The 17,093-nt window shown below is 47.4% G+C and overlaps 1 protein-coding gene across 1 annotated transcript in view; it reads right to left on the reverse strand.

Moving 5' to 3' along the window:
* Positions 1-147: 147 nt before the first annotated feature.
* Positions 148-17,093, reverse strand: part of pah (phenylalanine hydroxylase) — a 17,594-nt gene continuing 648 nt past the window's right edge. Inside the window, exons 2-12 of the mRNA XM_056276708.1 lie at positions 10,431-10,614; positions 8,031-8,119; positions 7,501-7,568; positions 6,855-7,051; positions 6,388-6,523; positions 6,224-6,293; positions 5,556-5,612; positions 4,678-4,773; positions 3,175-3,308; positions 2,905-3,020; positions 148-922 (exon numbers count right to left, since the gene is read on the reverse strand). Of these exons, the coding sequence (XP_056132683.1) occupies positions 879-922; positions 2,905-3,020; positions 3,175-3,308; positions 4,678-4,773; positions 5,556-5,612; positions 6,224-6,293; positions 6,388-6,523; positions 6,855-7,051; positions 7,501-7,568; positions 8,031-8,119; positions 10,431-10,614 (1,191 nt within the window). The 3' untranslated portion in view covers positions 148-878. The remainder of the gene's footprint in view (positions 923-2,904; positions 3,021-3,174; positions 3,309-4,677; positions 4,774-5,555; positions 5,613-6,223; positions 6,294-6,387; positions 6,524-6,854; positions 7,052-7,500; positions 7,569-8,030; positions 8,120-10,430; positions 10,615-17,093) is intronic.

The raw sequence follows: 17,093 nt of genomic DNA on the forward strand, positions 1-17,093 counted from the left end.
GCTGTTTTTTTCTTTTACATAAGTCGATGAAAACGACCATATTAATCATTTACCAATTATTAGCTGATGTCGCAAAAATAATGTTACGACACAGCGCGCGTGAAGCGTGGAGCGCTTTTCTATGAACAACAAACACGGGGAGGAAGATACGAGAGTAGAGATATTTATTTATAACCTCAATTACAAAACAGTTCATGCATACAAAATATTTAATTTAACTAAGTAGTATTACCGAAACGAAGACTAAGAAAAGAAATGACCTCTAAAATACGTTTAAAAAAATTATAAGGGATAGAAACGGGCATTTCGTGCTCCGCTGTGTCTGCTGGATCACGTTAGCAGGAGAAGCACATGTTCAGGTTTGTTTTCCCAGATGAGTTTTAATAAGCTGTGAGATTTAAATAAGCTCGTAGGCAGCTGAAACGGTATGATACTCACAATGTGTCGGTCGATTGGCAGAAAAACAATTAGATTTATATATATTTGTGGACATACAAATATCCACATTTCTAGAAAACACATTTTGTTTTTGTGTAATATTTACAATAGGATTAATATGTTTTTTGCGATACCATATACTGCTTATTATTTTGTATAATAGAACAACATGCTGTGTATTAATCGCTACACTAAAATATACAGTATGTTTTGATTTGCATGTCATTTGCAGCAATATTGCAACTGTGAATTTGATTTGTCACCCAGTGGGGCACGATATTTGTCGAAATTTGGTGTACAGCTGAAGCTAAATAACAAGCATGCAAAGCATTACTGCGAAAAGAACAGCAGCCCAATAGAAAATAACAAACGATCTCCGTCTTGGAATGAGCTTGCAGACTCGGTGTGCATCAGTCCAAAGGTCTTGTCCCATCCATGGCTTACTCCAGTTTCCGCATGGCATTGCACAGTATTCCCATCTCACCTGAAATAAAACACAAACCATATTTGGCAAAGAGAAGACACTAACATGGTTTCCATCCATCAGTCCATGGTTATGGGGGACTGGAGTCTATCCCAGCATACAGAGTGGGAGGCAGGGAGACACCATGGACGGGCCACCAGTCCACCCCCCCCCCCCCACACACACACACAACTACACCTATGGGCAATTTGCAATTTAGAAACTCCAATCACCAAACATGCATGACTTTGGACTGTGAGAAGAAACCAACCCAAATACAGGGAGAACACGCAAACTCCACAAAGATGGTGGACCGCAACTGAACCCAGGCCTGTATTACTGTGGGATGACACCATCAATAACATTATAGTGCTAGAAGTGCACCTCTTGTGGACCTGTGTGCAACAAGATGGTGTTTGAGGGAGTTCAAATTGCATATCTGAAGTTGCAATTACCGAGTTGTGTTTGAGCTATAAAAATACACATAATCAAGAAAAATATAAAAGTGAGAAAATACGGGGGGTTTTTTTTACTCATGCATTGAATTGCACACGGACATGCTCATTTGTAAATCTTCTCTGTCACTTCACATTTGTGTGAATATACTGTGTGAGTGTAAACCTTCACCGTACAAGTTCTCGGGTGTTTTGCACCACATTATTTGCAACAACAGTGGCAGAAATGGATTTCATTATTTGTGATGTCTTATGTGTAATATATCATTTGAGGGGCTGCAATGAAGGATTTGAGAAGATGTAATTAACGAGTTTTGTTTTAGCAAGGAAATAAAGAAAAGAAACACAAGATGCTACAAGTTTGCATCTTCAAAAATACTCATTCAAAAACAAACCTGCAATTGAAGTCATATCTCTATGACTTCAAATGTATTGATCCAGGTGTGTGAATATTTTCTGTGAATGTAAATTCAGTTGTGCAAGCACTGAAGTGAGTTGCTGCTAAAATGTCTTCATAATGTCTCATTTCCTGTTCTGTTTTCATACCGACCAGGATCAGCCAAAACATTAAAACCACTGACAGGTAAGTGAATAACAGTCCATCATAGCCAGCATTAACTTTTTCAGCAAATTCGTAATTTGTGATATTGGGCTATACAAATAAAACTGACTTGTCTTGACTTGACTTGAGTTGCAGTAGCTCTTGTGTGGGATCAGACCAGATGGGCTAACCTTTGCCTCCCATGTGGATCAGTGAGCTTTGGACGCCCATGACCCTGTCTCCCATTCACCGGTTGTCCTTCCTTGGACCAGTTTTGGTAGGTACTGACCACTGCATACCGGGAACACCCCACAAGACCTGTCGTTTTGGAGATGCTCTGACCCAGTCGTCTAGCCATCACAATTTGGTGCTTGTCAAAGTTGCTCAGATCCTTATGCTTGCCCGTTTTTCCTGCTTCCAACACATCAACTTCAAGAACTGACTGTTCACTTGCTGCCTAATATATCCCACCCCTTGACAGGTGCCATTGTAACGAGATAATCAATGTTATTCACTTACCTGTTAGTGGTTTTAATGTTTTGGCTGTTTTTTTTTTGTTTTTTCTGGATATATCCCTGTAGGGAAATTACACTCTGCATTTAACCCATCCTAGCTGTGTAGTTAGGAGCCACTGTGTAGCGCCCAGGGACCAACTCCAGTTCATCTTGCCATGCCTTGCTCAGTCAGGAGCACAGACAGGAGTATTAACCTTAACATGCATGTCTTTTTGATGGTGGGGGAAACCGGAGCACCCGGAGAAAACCCACCACATACACGCGGAGAACATGCAAACGCCACACAGAGGGTGACCTGGGATGACCCCAAGGTTAGACAACCCGAGGGTTCGAACCCAGGACCTTCTTGCTGTGAGGTGACAGCGCTAACCACTGCGCCACCGTGCCACCCTGACCGGTGTATATGACCCTTCACTGCACAACTATCTTTAGAAAAATCCAAATACATCAGTCTAAAGGTGGAAAGTTCGGAAAAATGAATATCTGACGCACTATTGATGCTGTCAGCCAGGTTTCTTAGCTGTTGGGTGCTGTCCAGTACTTCAATACTCTGGGTGTAGGCATTGTAACGCACGGTGAAAGGCCTGGGGATGGTGGCTGCAAATTTCCTGTAGAGTGGGAGTGAGGGAGAGAGAGAGAGAGAAAGAGAGAGGGCAAGATGTTGAACAAGCTTTGAGATTATCAGTTAATTCAATTATGTTCCCTTAATAAATTAAGAACGGAGACCCGTGCTGACTTGGTAGGTATTCCACTGGGTTGTACCTGACTCTTTCCTTGGCGTCCTCAAAGCTCTCTGCGACAAAGTAAACAGGCTGGAATTCGGTGATGGGATACTTCTGCAGGCTGGTCTTCTCTGGGTCAAAGGGCAGGGCCTTGGGCTTGTCAGTCAAACAGTACTGGGGGAAAAAATCACACGTTTGTGTATTCCTGTACTTTCTGTCAGCGAGTTCCGATAATGCGGAATGTCTTAATGAGATTCTGCATCAGCATTGGGCCTGTGGGTAAACAGGAAGTGCAGTATGGATCAGGGCACAGCGGGAGTCCCTGCTGATGGTGTGACTCAGCAGAGTGCACATCCTCAGCAGACAGCAGCTGATGTAACTTGTGGCCTTGGTAACATAGTGTTGATGTTATATCTGCCCCTACTTCCCCAGTGAACCACTAACCCACTCCCCACCAGGCCAGCTCAGGAACCCAGACAGACTCCCCCAGTAACACAATTAAGCTGCAGACACAGTGGAATACTAACCCACTGCCCGTCAGGCCCCGTGGCCGCACATCCTTTTTGTGTAACAAGTGTGATTTATCAGCTGACAGAGGGACAGCGGGCGGTGGGACAAGTGCCAACCTTGTGTGTCTGCTTGTGTGTCTGAAGCACCTTATTGTCTTGCTGCTTTGGTGGACTTTGTTAAATGAAGATTAGACTAGATTGTTTTATTAGCCACATGACCGAGGCCGGTGGAATGTGTTTTCGGTACACATTAAACTCTGCAGCACAATACACACATGGACAACAACAGACACCCCACATATCATGAACCATGCAGTTACACAATAACAGAAATAAACCCACCACGCATAACAGTTAGGTGAGTGGTGAATGGTGGGTGAGGAGGGACTATAGGGAGCAACTCAGAGTCCTGATGGCTCGGGGGAAAAACGGTTTGTGAAGCATTTGGTCTTAGTGGACAGTGACCTGTAGCGCTCCCCCCTGAGGGAAGGAGCTGGAAGAGGTGATGAGCAGGATGTGAGGGTCGGAGATGGTCTTCTTTGCTTGCTTTACAGTCCGGTTAGTAGAGCTTCAACTGAGGGGAGTGGGTTGCCTATGATTTTTGACTGTCCGTGCCGCTGTACCATACTGTAATACTGTAATACTATAACACTGTAACACTGTAATACTGTAATAGAAGATGCTACAATGGACTCGATGATGGCTGAGTAAAACAGAAGGAGCAGTTGATCTTTGATCCGGTGTTTTTTAAGCTGCCTAAGAAAGTAAAGTCGTTGTTGAGCTTCTGCATAGATGTGTTCTGTGTTACTTTTCCACTTCAGCTTATTGCTGATGTACGTCCCAAAGAATTTAAAGAGTCGGTGGTGTTGATGGGGTCTCCATTCATTTGTACGGGTGTTTTGGGATTCGGAATGCACCGGAAGTCAATAATGAGTTCTTGGGTTTTGGCTGAATTAAGCAGAAGTGACAGTAAAAACTGTACAAGTTGGGTTTTTCTGCATATAAATTAAATACACTCATCGGACTCTTCTTACCTGCAGCTCTCCAAATGACGAGAGCAAGCCGGCGCCGTAGGCCTTGATCTCTTGGCCCTGTTTGCACAGGCCAAACTCCACCGTGAACCAATACACCTACGGACAGGAGTAAAAGTAGACATGAACCTGTTAAAACAGAGGCCACATGCACCGGACAGCTTAGAAGTAGGAGGGCTATGGCTTCCGGGTAGCGTCGCGGTCTATTCCATTGCCTATACCAACACAGGGATTGCTGGTTCAAATCTCCGTGTTACCTCCGACTTGGTCGGGCATCCCTACAGACAATTGGCCGTGTCTGCAGGTGGGAAGGCGGATGTGGGTATGTGTCCTGGTCGCTGCATTAGCGCCTGCTCTGGTCGGTCGGGGCACCTGTTCAGGGGGGAGGCAGAACTGGGGGTAATAGTGTGATCCTCCCACGCGCTACGTCCCCCTGGCGAAACCCCTCACTGTCAGGTGAAAAGAAGCGGCTGGTGACTCCAAATGTATCGGAGGAGGCATGTGGTAGTCTGCAGCCCTCCCCGGATCGGCAGAGGGGGTAGAGCAGCGACCAGGGCGGCTCAAAAGTATGGGGTAATTGGCCAAGTACAATTGGGGAGAAAAAGGGGGGGCGAGAAAGTAGGAGGGCTGATCTCAGCTCATCACACACCTTTATACAACCTTGGCCAGAATGGAGATAGGAAGCAAATCTGCCACTAGTACGTACACCAAGATACTTCAACAACATGAACCTAGATATTTTGGAAGCTATACATATATGTATATATGTATATATATATATGTATATATATATATATATGTGTGTGTGTGTGTGTGTGTGTATATATGTATATGTGTGTGTGTGTGTGTGTGTATATATATATTGGCAGTGTTGTACTTACAGTAGCGAGCTTCTCAATGTACTCATCAGGGGCGCCAAGAGAAGCCAAACCAATTTCCTACACAGGAAGAAAATCAGAGCTTGGTGTCTGGACGCTGCGCCACAAGAGTCAGCATTACAGAAATGTCTGGGTGGGTTTACTCTCAGCTTTAACATGGCCGTCTGTTTTAATCCACAATGCCCATATAAAGTCCGTCCATCCATCCATTATCCAAACCGCTTACCCTACTCAGGATCGCGGGGATGCTGGAGCCTATCCCAGCCGTCATTGGGCGGCAGGCGGGGAGACACCCTGGACAGGCCACCAGGCCATCACAGGACCAACACACACACATTCACACCTAGGGACAATTTATTATGGCCGATTCACCTGACCTACATGTCTTTGGGTTGTGGAAGGAAACCCACGCAGACACGGGGAGAACATGCAAACACCACACAGAGGACGACCCGGGACGACCCCCAAGATTGGACTATCCTGGGGCTCGAACCCAGGACCTTATTGCTGTGAGGCGACTGCACTAATCACTGTGCCACTGTGCCGCCCCATATAAAGTCCCCAAAGATAATTACTTATAGAATGATGTCATGCTGATAAACACAGCTGGTGGTCTATGGAGGTACCTAAAGCAGTCTGGGCGCTACCCCAGCCCCAGTAAAAGACTTTACCTGTGAGAACTGGGCAAAACTAGGGTCAGCAAAAAGAGGAACGTGTCCCAGGAGCTCATGACAGATGTCCCTGTATGCAGAGAACTGAGTCGGTCATCACATCATCACACATATCCCTTATTTCCCCCCCTTCACAGATCGAGGTTCGACGCTACGACACTCACGGCTCAGGTGTGTACATGGGTTTGGACCCGTGGCGGATGTACTGCGTGGAATGGAAGACGCGGAAGGCCAGCCCGGCCAGGAAGTCACGGGAGGAGAGCAGGCCGGCCACGGGGCGCAGCCGAAAGCCTGTGCACGCTGAGGCAGCAGAGAGAGAGAGAAAGATGGTGAGTGTGTCATGTTGTGCGGGAGCAGCTCTGGACACGCAGGAAGTGGGGCACTTAAACAACAACCAAGCCCTGCTTCCTTGTGTCACCTGCTCTCCGCGGGGCCCCTGACCTCCTGAAATAAAACCCATCTAGACAGGACGCCTTGTATAAAAGATGAAGACCACATCGAGAGCTAGATGACTCGGTCAGCGGGCACTACACGGCAAAACACAAGACCCCATTTTGCGCCCGGGTTCATGCGGTGCTGCCGAGCACATAAGAAACCGCATCTGCCGCGCTCCCTCCTTCCCGCCGCTTACACTGCAGGAAGCGTGAAATGTCCTCCAGCTGAGGGATGTTGTCCTGCCTGTAGCCGCAGTACTTCTCCAGCAGGGGGAAGACGCGGTTGTGTTCGCGGCAGGCGTGTGTTGGGTACAGCGTCTTCAGCTCCTTGAACACTGTCCCCCAGGTGACCTTCTCCTCTGCCGTGTACTCCACCTTGGGGATGACCTGGCCGCTGCGGCGGAGACAAGAGGGTCACACCACACGCTGGCAAATGGACATGTTATATGGGCGTAGGGGTGAGGATGTATGCATGCAGGCCGGCAAAGGGTTGCTTGCATGCACGCACACACACGCACACACAGAGCAGGGAAATGGGTGAGTGGGTGAGAAAAGTGACACTTTGTTGTTTGTCAACATGCCATATGTAAATGTCCCCGCCTCAGTGGGTGTTTCACCTGGCTTGCAGCTCTTTGTAGCGGCTGTGAATAATTACATCGCAATTACGCCCACAAAGAAAAAAAAGGGGCTCTAAATTCACCACTACCACCCTATAATTTGTTCCTCTTTTTTTTTTTTTTCAGATTAGTTTGCACTGATGGCGAAGCGGGGGACAGACTGTGGGGCTTAAACCCAGACCGGTGAGAAACAGAGGAAGAAAGCAACATTTCGGAGGGTAATTACTGTCTGTAGTTGTAGGCGATGTCGGCAAACTCCTTCCTGCGGGCCCTGTACACTGGGTCTGTGAAGCCCTGGGCACAAACACAAAGGACGGCCATGTTAGATCTCATGCTAGCCGCGCAGGGCTAAATCAAAAGAGTGGAAATCCTCCGCTGAGGCCAAACCCTGTGGCCTTTGACAGCATTACGCACTCTGCCTCTAATCAGAGCAGCCAAATACATATTCAAATGAAGTCTTTGTAGAGCGTCTTGCAGCTCATGATGAATACATTTCACTTTAATGGTGGTGGCAAGAGGGAGCAATTATGTATAATTATAGGGGCTCAATTAAAGCGATAACATCAATTTGTGTGCCTAGATAGTTTCCATGAGAATAGATGGCGGAGTGGGGCCTGTCATCTCTGCTTTCATAAAACATGTGTGCGTGTGCGTGAGTGGACTTGTGTTCACGCAATTATACAGAAACAAACACACACACACAAATGCGGGGGTAGGATGTTGCACACAGACGGGGATGGATGAGTCAGTCCTTACTGGGTGATCGGCGTCCAGCTCGGAGCCATAACTCAGAATTTGGTTGGCGAAGCGGTCCAGATCCTGGATGTCATTGGGGAACCATGGGACTGGGAAGTGAAGAAGAAGAACAGTGATCCCATTAATCAACAGATACGATTTCCCCCTTTTGTTTAATTTCCCTCAAATTCGGAGGGCTTACATCTAAACCACCGTCCTTTCTGATGCTTTTTATCGCTGTCAAAAAAAAAGAAAAAGATTAAAACTGCTCCTCACTTAATGTGCATGTGCTACACCATTTTGGTGGTGGTCTGTGTATGTGTGTGTGTGTGTGTGTGTGTGTGTGTGTGTGTGTGTGTGTGTGTGTGTGTGGAGGGGATACCACGTTTTATTATAGCATCCATCCATGCATTATCCAAACCGCTTATCCTGCTGTCAGGGTGGCGGGGATGCTAGAGTCTATCCTGGCAACATATCATATTCGTAAAACATGGAATTGTTTTTGTTTTTTGTCTTAGTAAGTGATGAAAATGTGAATATGTTTTGGTCGCTGCAGTAACACAGTCTAGATAGGGTGTTATATCCTGGAGCATGGTGCACACATGTTTACATATTTTATTCTTTTTTCTATTTCTTATTTTATCTTCTATTTCTATTTCCTTGTTTCTCTCTTCTTGTTATCATGTACCCGGTTAGTTTTGTTTTCTGTAATAGGACCCAGTTTTTCCCTCCGGGGTGAATAAAGTATTCTGATCCTGGTTCTGATTGATTTGACATGCATCCAGGTGCAGATAGGCAGCCCACCATGCGCCATCTAGTGGCTGGATCCCAGATAGCCACCACCACCACCCTGTGCAGGCCAGGGCATAGCAGAACAACGAGGCAGATAGCGAGTTTGAAGAAGAATAAAGTTGTGGCTAACAGGTAAACATGACAGGACGAGCTAAAAGAAGACCTTTACCAACAGATTAAACTACATCAACGGCTAAAACTTAACTTCAACCATGTTTTTATTGTTTGGCAGCAGGGAACGTGCTGATACAACACTGGCGACTCTTCTTCTCTTCTTCATTCATCGCTGATATTTGCAGTGGTTAAATACCAATGCAATTCCCGGTATCACCAGAGGTGTCAGTAAGTTAAACAAAACCGTTTTCACGACTATTGCTTTAACTTTCATCAGCCATTTCATCCATCCATCCATTATCCAAACCGCTTATCCTGCTCTTAGGGTGGCGGGGATGCTGGAGCCTATCCCAGCAGCCATTGGGCGGCAGGCGGGAAAACACCCTGGACAGGCCGCCAGGCCATCACAGGGCACCAGGCCATCACAGGGCAATTTCAGTTAGGAGGAAATAGTTATGAGTCTGCCATTGAATGTCGTCTAGCGCTTTCAATGCAGCATTGATGTTCCTGTCAGTTGGTGTCCGTCAAGGCGTCATGGGGCTCTCTGTGAAGGCCTTGTGTCGGTGTCCGTTAATAATTCTCGATTGAGGTAGCCGAGTGCAGCGCAAATTGATATTGATGAGGAGGTTATAATCTTGTGGAGATTTGCCCTATAGGATATTTTGTGACAGAGTGGCAGATAGGGCATTTTGACACTCAGCAGAGCAGGGACCGGGGGGGGGGGGTCATCTGTTCACTTGTGTGGATTTATGACGGTCAAAAACACTGGGGGTCCAAACATCAATCTACATTTTAGCAGTGTGGTCCAGCCTGCGGCCTGGTTCAACAATGGAGCTCCACCAGGCTCCTTTACAAACAGGCCGTCTCCACAACAAGCCATAAATACCCCCCCCCCGTCCACTTGACCCTGACCAGCAGACCACAATAGCGACCCTGGTGTCAAGGGGGGATTCCATGGTGGCCCTGTCTGTCTCGGTTCTGCCATGACCTTAGGATGGTCTCCTCGCCAGTGTTTATCACTGCCATGGTCTGTTCAGAAGGGGTTAGGACCGGGACACAGGGCTCCTTTATTCCTGCCAGGCCTGTTGGTCCTCAGTAACTAAACTAATGTCATTCTGGAAACAACTAATAAAGTGTCTGGATGAGGGAGACAGGGGATCCGTCTTGCTGGCGACACTGGTTATCCGTTCGCCAGTCTGGCTGGGCAATTTATAGTGTGCCACCCAGCGTTCAGCCAGTCTGATAAATGGACCGCGTCTGTCAATTCTGGCTGTACGCTACGAGGTTATTTATATACATCAATGACATATTGTACTTGATTGGTCACAGTTTTGCGGATGTTGATTTCGGTCTTTTGAACGCCCCTTCCACCCTGTCTGTGGATGTAAACACTAATGCACACTCGCAGCTTTGGCAGTTTTGAGGATTTATGCTCCTCCGCGTCCGGGTGGTGTCCTCTCACAACTGTTCTGCAAACACACACCCACACACACACACAAACACACACACACACACCTGTATCCTTCTGTTTGTTGCGCGAGAGCTCGTGCACTTGGCCGCTGATTTGCGTGCGCAGGCCGTCGATGACCTCGTCCAGGGCCTGGGAGCAGGAGGAGTCCACGCTGATGAAGAACTCGTACTCCTCTTTGTTCATCCGCGACGGGCGCGACTCGATGTGCGTCAGGTTGATGCCTTTCTCCTGCGGGGTCGCAGAGTTGGAGAGGACAAACACAAGAAGAGGCTTGAGGTTATCGTTGGAAAATGTGCAAAGGGCCCTCGAGTTTCGCACCTATTCAAGCATGCACAAGTCTACCAATGCCGGATTTCATCCGCGTGAGCGAGCGTTAAAATACAAGTACATAGTCTGCATAAGATAAACTTCTGCATGGTCAACAACTGAAACTGCATTTGATGTTTTTCTGCAGATGTGACGCACTGCCTGATTTCACCACCAGGGAGTGGTGTGTGCTTGTTGATGCAGACACGGTGACTAGCTGCAGTGAGCTCTCGCAGTCATAATAACTGCACACGGCAAAAGATACTACAGTCAGGTACGCATGTTGTCATCGTGTCTTTGAATGCAAACTCTACAGTCCACATGTGGACGTGTTTTCTCGTGCAGAACGCTGTCAGACTCTGACTGGTTGCCAAGGAGGCAGGTTTACATCTTAAAAAGGGGTAATTATGATCAAAAATCTGTTTTTGTTTGTGTAACTTTGGGGAGGGTGCGTTTTCTCTCCCTGCTATAGGCCAAGTAGAGAGGTGGGTTCTGGTTGCGGCAGACCCTCTTCCTTACTTCGCCCCTCTCTCCCCATCTGGATCCCATTCCGCCCATAGTAACCCTCTGGGAGCTGCGGTGGTTCTGCACCCCACACAGCCATCTCGTCTAATGATGTGCTGCTACCCGCCGCATGTAGGCGAGTCTGCAAGTCCAGCAGGAGTACCGCCAAGATTCAAGACTTTAATCAATCAGTTATCGATCACTTTTTATGTTACGACACCAATGTATTGATATCACAGTTGGTATTCAAATTACACAAACCAGATAGCTGAGACTCCGTTCTGTAACCTCACACATTGGCCCCTAATTTAGGAGCAATGCACCTTTAAATACTATATAAGATATATGGAAGTGAACTTCATAATATATTAATACGATATAATTTGAAGAAAAAAGTTCACGTCTTCCCTCAGAGGGATATTGTGCATGTTTGAAATGCAATCGTTAAACAGAAAAGCTAGCCTCTATCCTCCCACAGTCAAACCCCGGGCCCCGAAGTAAATTAGTAAGTAAATCGGGCTGCAGGGGGCCAATTATCTCAGCTGGTGCTGAGACAGACTGACTCTTAGGTCAGTGGCTGTGGCGGGAATACAGGCCTCGGCCCGGACACGCCGGGCCTTGCAGATCAGATAGCAGGACCCCGGTTGGTCACATGTGCCCGAGTTTCACAGGGGATAAACGGTGGGCCCTTCTGAAATGTCAGCCTGTGACTTGACTTGTTGTATCACAAGATTGCACATTCTACTGGGGCTCAAGCCCACACAGTTGACCTACAGGAGGGCTTTTTGAGCGCAGCGGCTGGATGGGAGCGTTTGGATTCCAAACTGATATCCATTCGTGAAGCACTGCGTGCACGTGACACCACATGACACGCACGTGTTTTCTGCAAAGAAAGACACTTTATTTGTCATTGTCAGCAAGCATACAATGACATTACACCAATTAACCCATCCTATGGCATAGGTCTTTTAGCCATGCCTTGCTCAGTGGCGCGGGCAGGAATATTAACCATAGGCCGTGCGGGTGCGTGGCGGTCTATTCCGTTGCCTACCAACACGAGGATCGCTGGTTCCAATCCCCGCGTTACCTTCGGCTTGGTCGGGCGTCCCTACAGACACAATTGGCCGTGTCTGCGGGTGGGAAGCCGGATGTGGGCATGTGTCCTGGTCGCTGCACTAGCGCCTCTTCCGGTCGGTCGCGACGCCTGTTCGGGGCGGGGGGGGGGGACTGGGGGGAATCCTCCCACGCGCTACGTCCCTCTGGCGAAACTCCTCACTGTCAAGTGAAAAGAAGCGGCTGGCGACTCCACATGTATCGGAGGAGACATGTGGTAGTCTGCAGTCCTTCCCGGAACGGCAGAGGGGGTGGAGCAGCAACCTGGACGGCTCGGAAGAGTGGGGTAATTGGCCAAGTGCACCTGGGGAGAAAAAGGAGGGGGGGGTATTAACCCTAACATGCATGTCTTTTTGATGGTGGGAGGAAACCGAAGCACCCGGAGGAAACCCACGCAGACACGGGGAGAACATGTAAACAGAAAGGACCTGGGACGGCCTGAGGTTCGAACCCAGGACCTTCCTGCTGTGAGGCAGCAGTGATCACCACTGCGAGCACAGCTCTGTGACCGATCCACAGAGCTTTTTCAATTTCAATTTCAGATCCGTACAAATTTAGAGTACAACAAACTTGGTTGATCTGTATTTTAGCCGAGTGAGACAGCACGGCCGAGGTGAGTCCAGCCGAGAGCTGATGATTCATGACTCGGGGGGTATTCTGACCTCTTTTAGGAAACTCTACGGGAGGGAAGAGAGCATGACTGGGCAGCGGGGAGGTGGGGCAGGGGGAGGATCTGGGGAACGGGAGCTCATAGGTCCAGAGAGGATTCGGACGTTTGCAAGGGGCAGTTGGAGTGCGCGGCACATGGCAGATACTTCTTGGTATCGATCACCAGCATGCACACCCAGGAATGAACTGAAAAAGCACAACCATTAAAAAAAACAGTTGTTTTCTTGAACCAGGGTGCATCTCGGGATGGTTTTTCTTTACGTGTGTCTCGGGCTGAGTGTCGCACCGTGGCTATTCCTCCCTGCGAGGACATCAAACTCGGACTTTGATATCAAATTGATGTTGAAGGTTGAATAATGAAAGTGCTGCCAATCAGCACTGACTTCGTGCAGCGGCGCACGTACTCGCTGTACAAGTAAACAAACATGCCCGACCACCAAAAAAAATAATAAATTGTGTTGCATGATTCAGCCGCCTTCCTACGGCTGGCAGACTGCAACTAGGCAATCATTACATGCCTATAGAGACATAGGACACAACATGAGTCACTTCCAGTCCAGTTTTTTTGTTGTTGTTGCTTATTTCCCCAACAGCACAGCCGGTCTGGTGCAAAGATATCGATCAATAATCCATTTGGCATGTGTGTGCACAGCTGACCCACAGAAGTCAAAGGATGAGGTTGTCCTCACAAGCCCCGTTTACTCAGAATTTACCAACAAAACGGGTCAATGTACTTTCCACAACATACAACTGAAATCTGTTTGTCTGCAAAGCCTGCAGGGCCTCAAAGTGTACCTGGAAATATTCGAAGTGGAAACAGCTAATTTCCAAGACCAGACCTCTGTCATGGGTTCTCATGTACAGTTCAGATTACCTGGAAAGCTCTGCTACTGTAACCTTTTTTTTAATGCAAGTCTCGTTATAAAATGTCCTCGCTTCAATGCGTCCGTCTACATCTTTGAATGAGCCTGCACCGGTTGCTCTTCACACCTGTTTCCCGTGAAGTAAGCGGTTCAGATAATGCATGGATGGATGGATGGTGTAACAATAGGAACTATTGTTACGAACCATTGTTTAGTTCCTTGTTTACACAGGGGTCGTTTAGGTTGTTGCACCTGGAATAACGGACCGAGCATGATGCATAACCTTACGTGCCGAAGTTATTATTAAAGTTTATAGCCCCGTGGGGTTGAAACGAGTTGTAACGTCTCATTAGTAGAAGGTAACAACACACTTTAACATGGTGGCAGCGGCGGACGACTCGGTTTGAAGTTTGGTGCGGAAAAGTTTCTAGGAGCGGGAGAGCGGTTAGTGTTCCTAAGCAACGTTCAGTATATGTTAGCATTAGCTGCTAGCGTGAGACTGCCGTGTGACATGGATGGGCTTAAACCACCGCAAACGTTATGTCTGGATTCAAGCAACCTTTCGAGGACATGGAAGACCTGGAGGGACGAGTTTGCTCTGTATGTGGATTTAGCCATGGCTGACGCCGATGACAAACAGAAGGTGAAACTGTTCAGCTATCTTGGCGGGGAGAGCGGCAGGGAACTTATGGACACGTTACTGGGCGACACACCGAAGGATGCATGGACTTTAGATGACGTTATCGAGAAGTTTGATGATCACTGCGACCCCAGCGTTAACGAGACTGTGGAACGTTATCGTTTTTTTTTTTTACAAAAAACCAGGGCACCAGTGAAAATATAGACCATTATGTCATGGAACTGAGAGTGTTGGCAAGAACATGCAACTTTGGGACAGTGAGAGACTCGCTCATTTGGGATCGGATTGTGTGTGGAGGTAACAACACAATCGTAAGAGAAAGACTGCTCCGAGAGAAAAACTTGACACTGGACACATGTTTGCAGCTGTGCAGAGCCGCTGAGCTCTCAAAGGACAATGTGAAAACCATCTCGGGATCGATGGTGGAAGAGGTACATGCAGTGCAAGGAGCACAGTATCGGAAACAGACGAGCAACACTGTGGAGTGCAGATATTGTGGAAAAACGCATGAGAAAAGTAAACAAAAGTGCCCAGCGTTTGGGAAGAAGTGCACAAAGTGTGGAAGAGAGAACCACTTTGCAGCAAAATGCAGAGTAAAACCGGAACTAAGGAAAAAGAAATATGTGAGTAAAATAACAACTGAATCTGAGAGTGATGAATATGAAGATATTATCACCTGTGTAAAAGAAACTGAGAAAATGAAGAAAACTCAGCTTCTCTATGCTGGCATGCTTCTAGGCAAGGACATGATCAAATTCCAAATAGACTGTGGTGCCAGTTGCAATATCATCCCAATTAACCTGCTGAATCCAGATGCCAAATTAGAACACACGAAGAGTGTACTAGTAATGTACAATAAAACCAAATTAAAACCACTGGGAAAATGTAAAGTGAAAATAAGAAACCCAAGAAACAACAAGCTATATCGCTTAGAGTTCCAGGTGGTGAATGCAGCTGGTACAGTGCCTCTGCTGGGTAGGAGAGCCAGTGAGGCCATGAAATTGATAAAAGTGCAATATGAAAACATCATGACAATAGACAGTATTGTCACAACAGAAACAACAACAGGACAGTGGATAATGGGACAAATTAAAGATGAGTATGCTGATGTGTTCATTGGCGATGGCTGCCTCGAGGGAAAATACAAAATAGAGGTGGACAGCACAGTGAAACCAGTACAGCTGCCAAAGAGGCGGGTCCCAGTCGCCATGATGAAACCACTGAAGGACGAGCTACAGGACCTACAGCAAAGAGGGATCATAACACCTGTGGAATGCAGTACAGATTGGATCAGTGCAATGGTGGTGGTACAGAAACCAAGTGGGAAACCAAGAGTGTGTATCGATCCCAAGCCTTTGAACAAAGCTCTAAAGCGCAGTCACTTCCCACTGCCAACCATTGAGGACATTTTACCGGACTTGTCAAAAGCAAAAGTGTTCACAGTGTGTGATGTCAAGAGTGGATTCTGGCATGTACAGCTGGAGGAGGAGTCCAGCTATTTAACAACATTTGCCACTCCATTCGGACGTTACAGGTGGCTGAGGATGCCAATGGGGATAAGTCCGGCCCCAGAAATCTTTCAGAGAAAGCTCACACAAGCGCTGGACGGTGTACTGGGCTTGTACATTATAGCTGACGATGTACTGATCACAGGCCAAGGGGAAACACAGGCGGAAGCTGAGCGTGACCATGATGGAAAACTGAGACTGTTTCTTGAAAGATGCAGACAAAAGAACATCAAGCTGAACAAAGACAAATTCAAGCTGAGACAAAAGGAGACCACATACATTGGACACCGCCTGACGGCTGATGGACTCAGGGCGGATCCAGGAAAGTGCTTGCCGTTGAGAAGATGCCGGCACCGACTGATGTGAAAGGAGTGCAAAGGCTGCTAGGTATGGTAAATTATCTAGCCAAGTTTTGTCCCCACCTCTCAGACCAGTGCATAGTGTTGAGAGATTTGACACACAAAAACAGGGAGTGGAACTGGACAGCACAGCATGAGGAGGCTTTCCTCAAATTGAAAGAGACTATAGCAAAGTTCCCAGTACTGAAATATTACAACCCAGATGAGGAACTCACAGTGCAGTGTGACGCTTCAGACACAGGCTTAGGCGCAGCGCTCATGCAGATGGGTAAGCCAATAGCATTTGCAAGCAGAGCACTCACTCAAACAGAGCGTGGGTATGCACAAATAGAAAAGGAGTTCTTAGCAATGGTTTTTAGCATGGAAAGATTTCACCAGTACACATACGGCCGAAAAGTGACGGTGCAAAGTGATCACAAGCCGTTGGAAACAATAGTGAGAAAACCTCTACTAAGTGCACCCAAAAGGCTGCAGGGAATGATGCTGCGCATACAAAAGTATGATCTAGATGTAGTATATGTGCCAGGTAGAGACATGCTGCTAGCAGACACTCTGAGCAGAGCTTATCTTCCTGAGAGTGCACCGGATGCAGAACTAGAGACTGTCAACATGGCACAACACTTACCTATCGCAGCAGACAGGCTACATGATATACGATCTGCCACAAAAGAGGATGAAACACTGCAGCTTCTCATCAAAATGATGCAGCAAGGATGGCCTGACGATAAGTCAAAAACACCAAGGG

The sequence above is a fragment of the Lampris incognitus genome, chromosome 3 (genome assembly GCF_029633865.1).
Source record: "Lampris incognitus isolate fLamInc1 chromosome 3, fLamInc1.hap2, whole genome shotgun sequence".
NCBI lineage: Eukaryota > Metazoa > Chordata > Actinopteri > Lampriformes > Lampridae > Lampris > Lampris incognitus.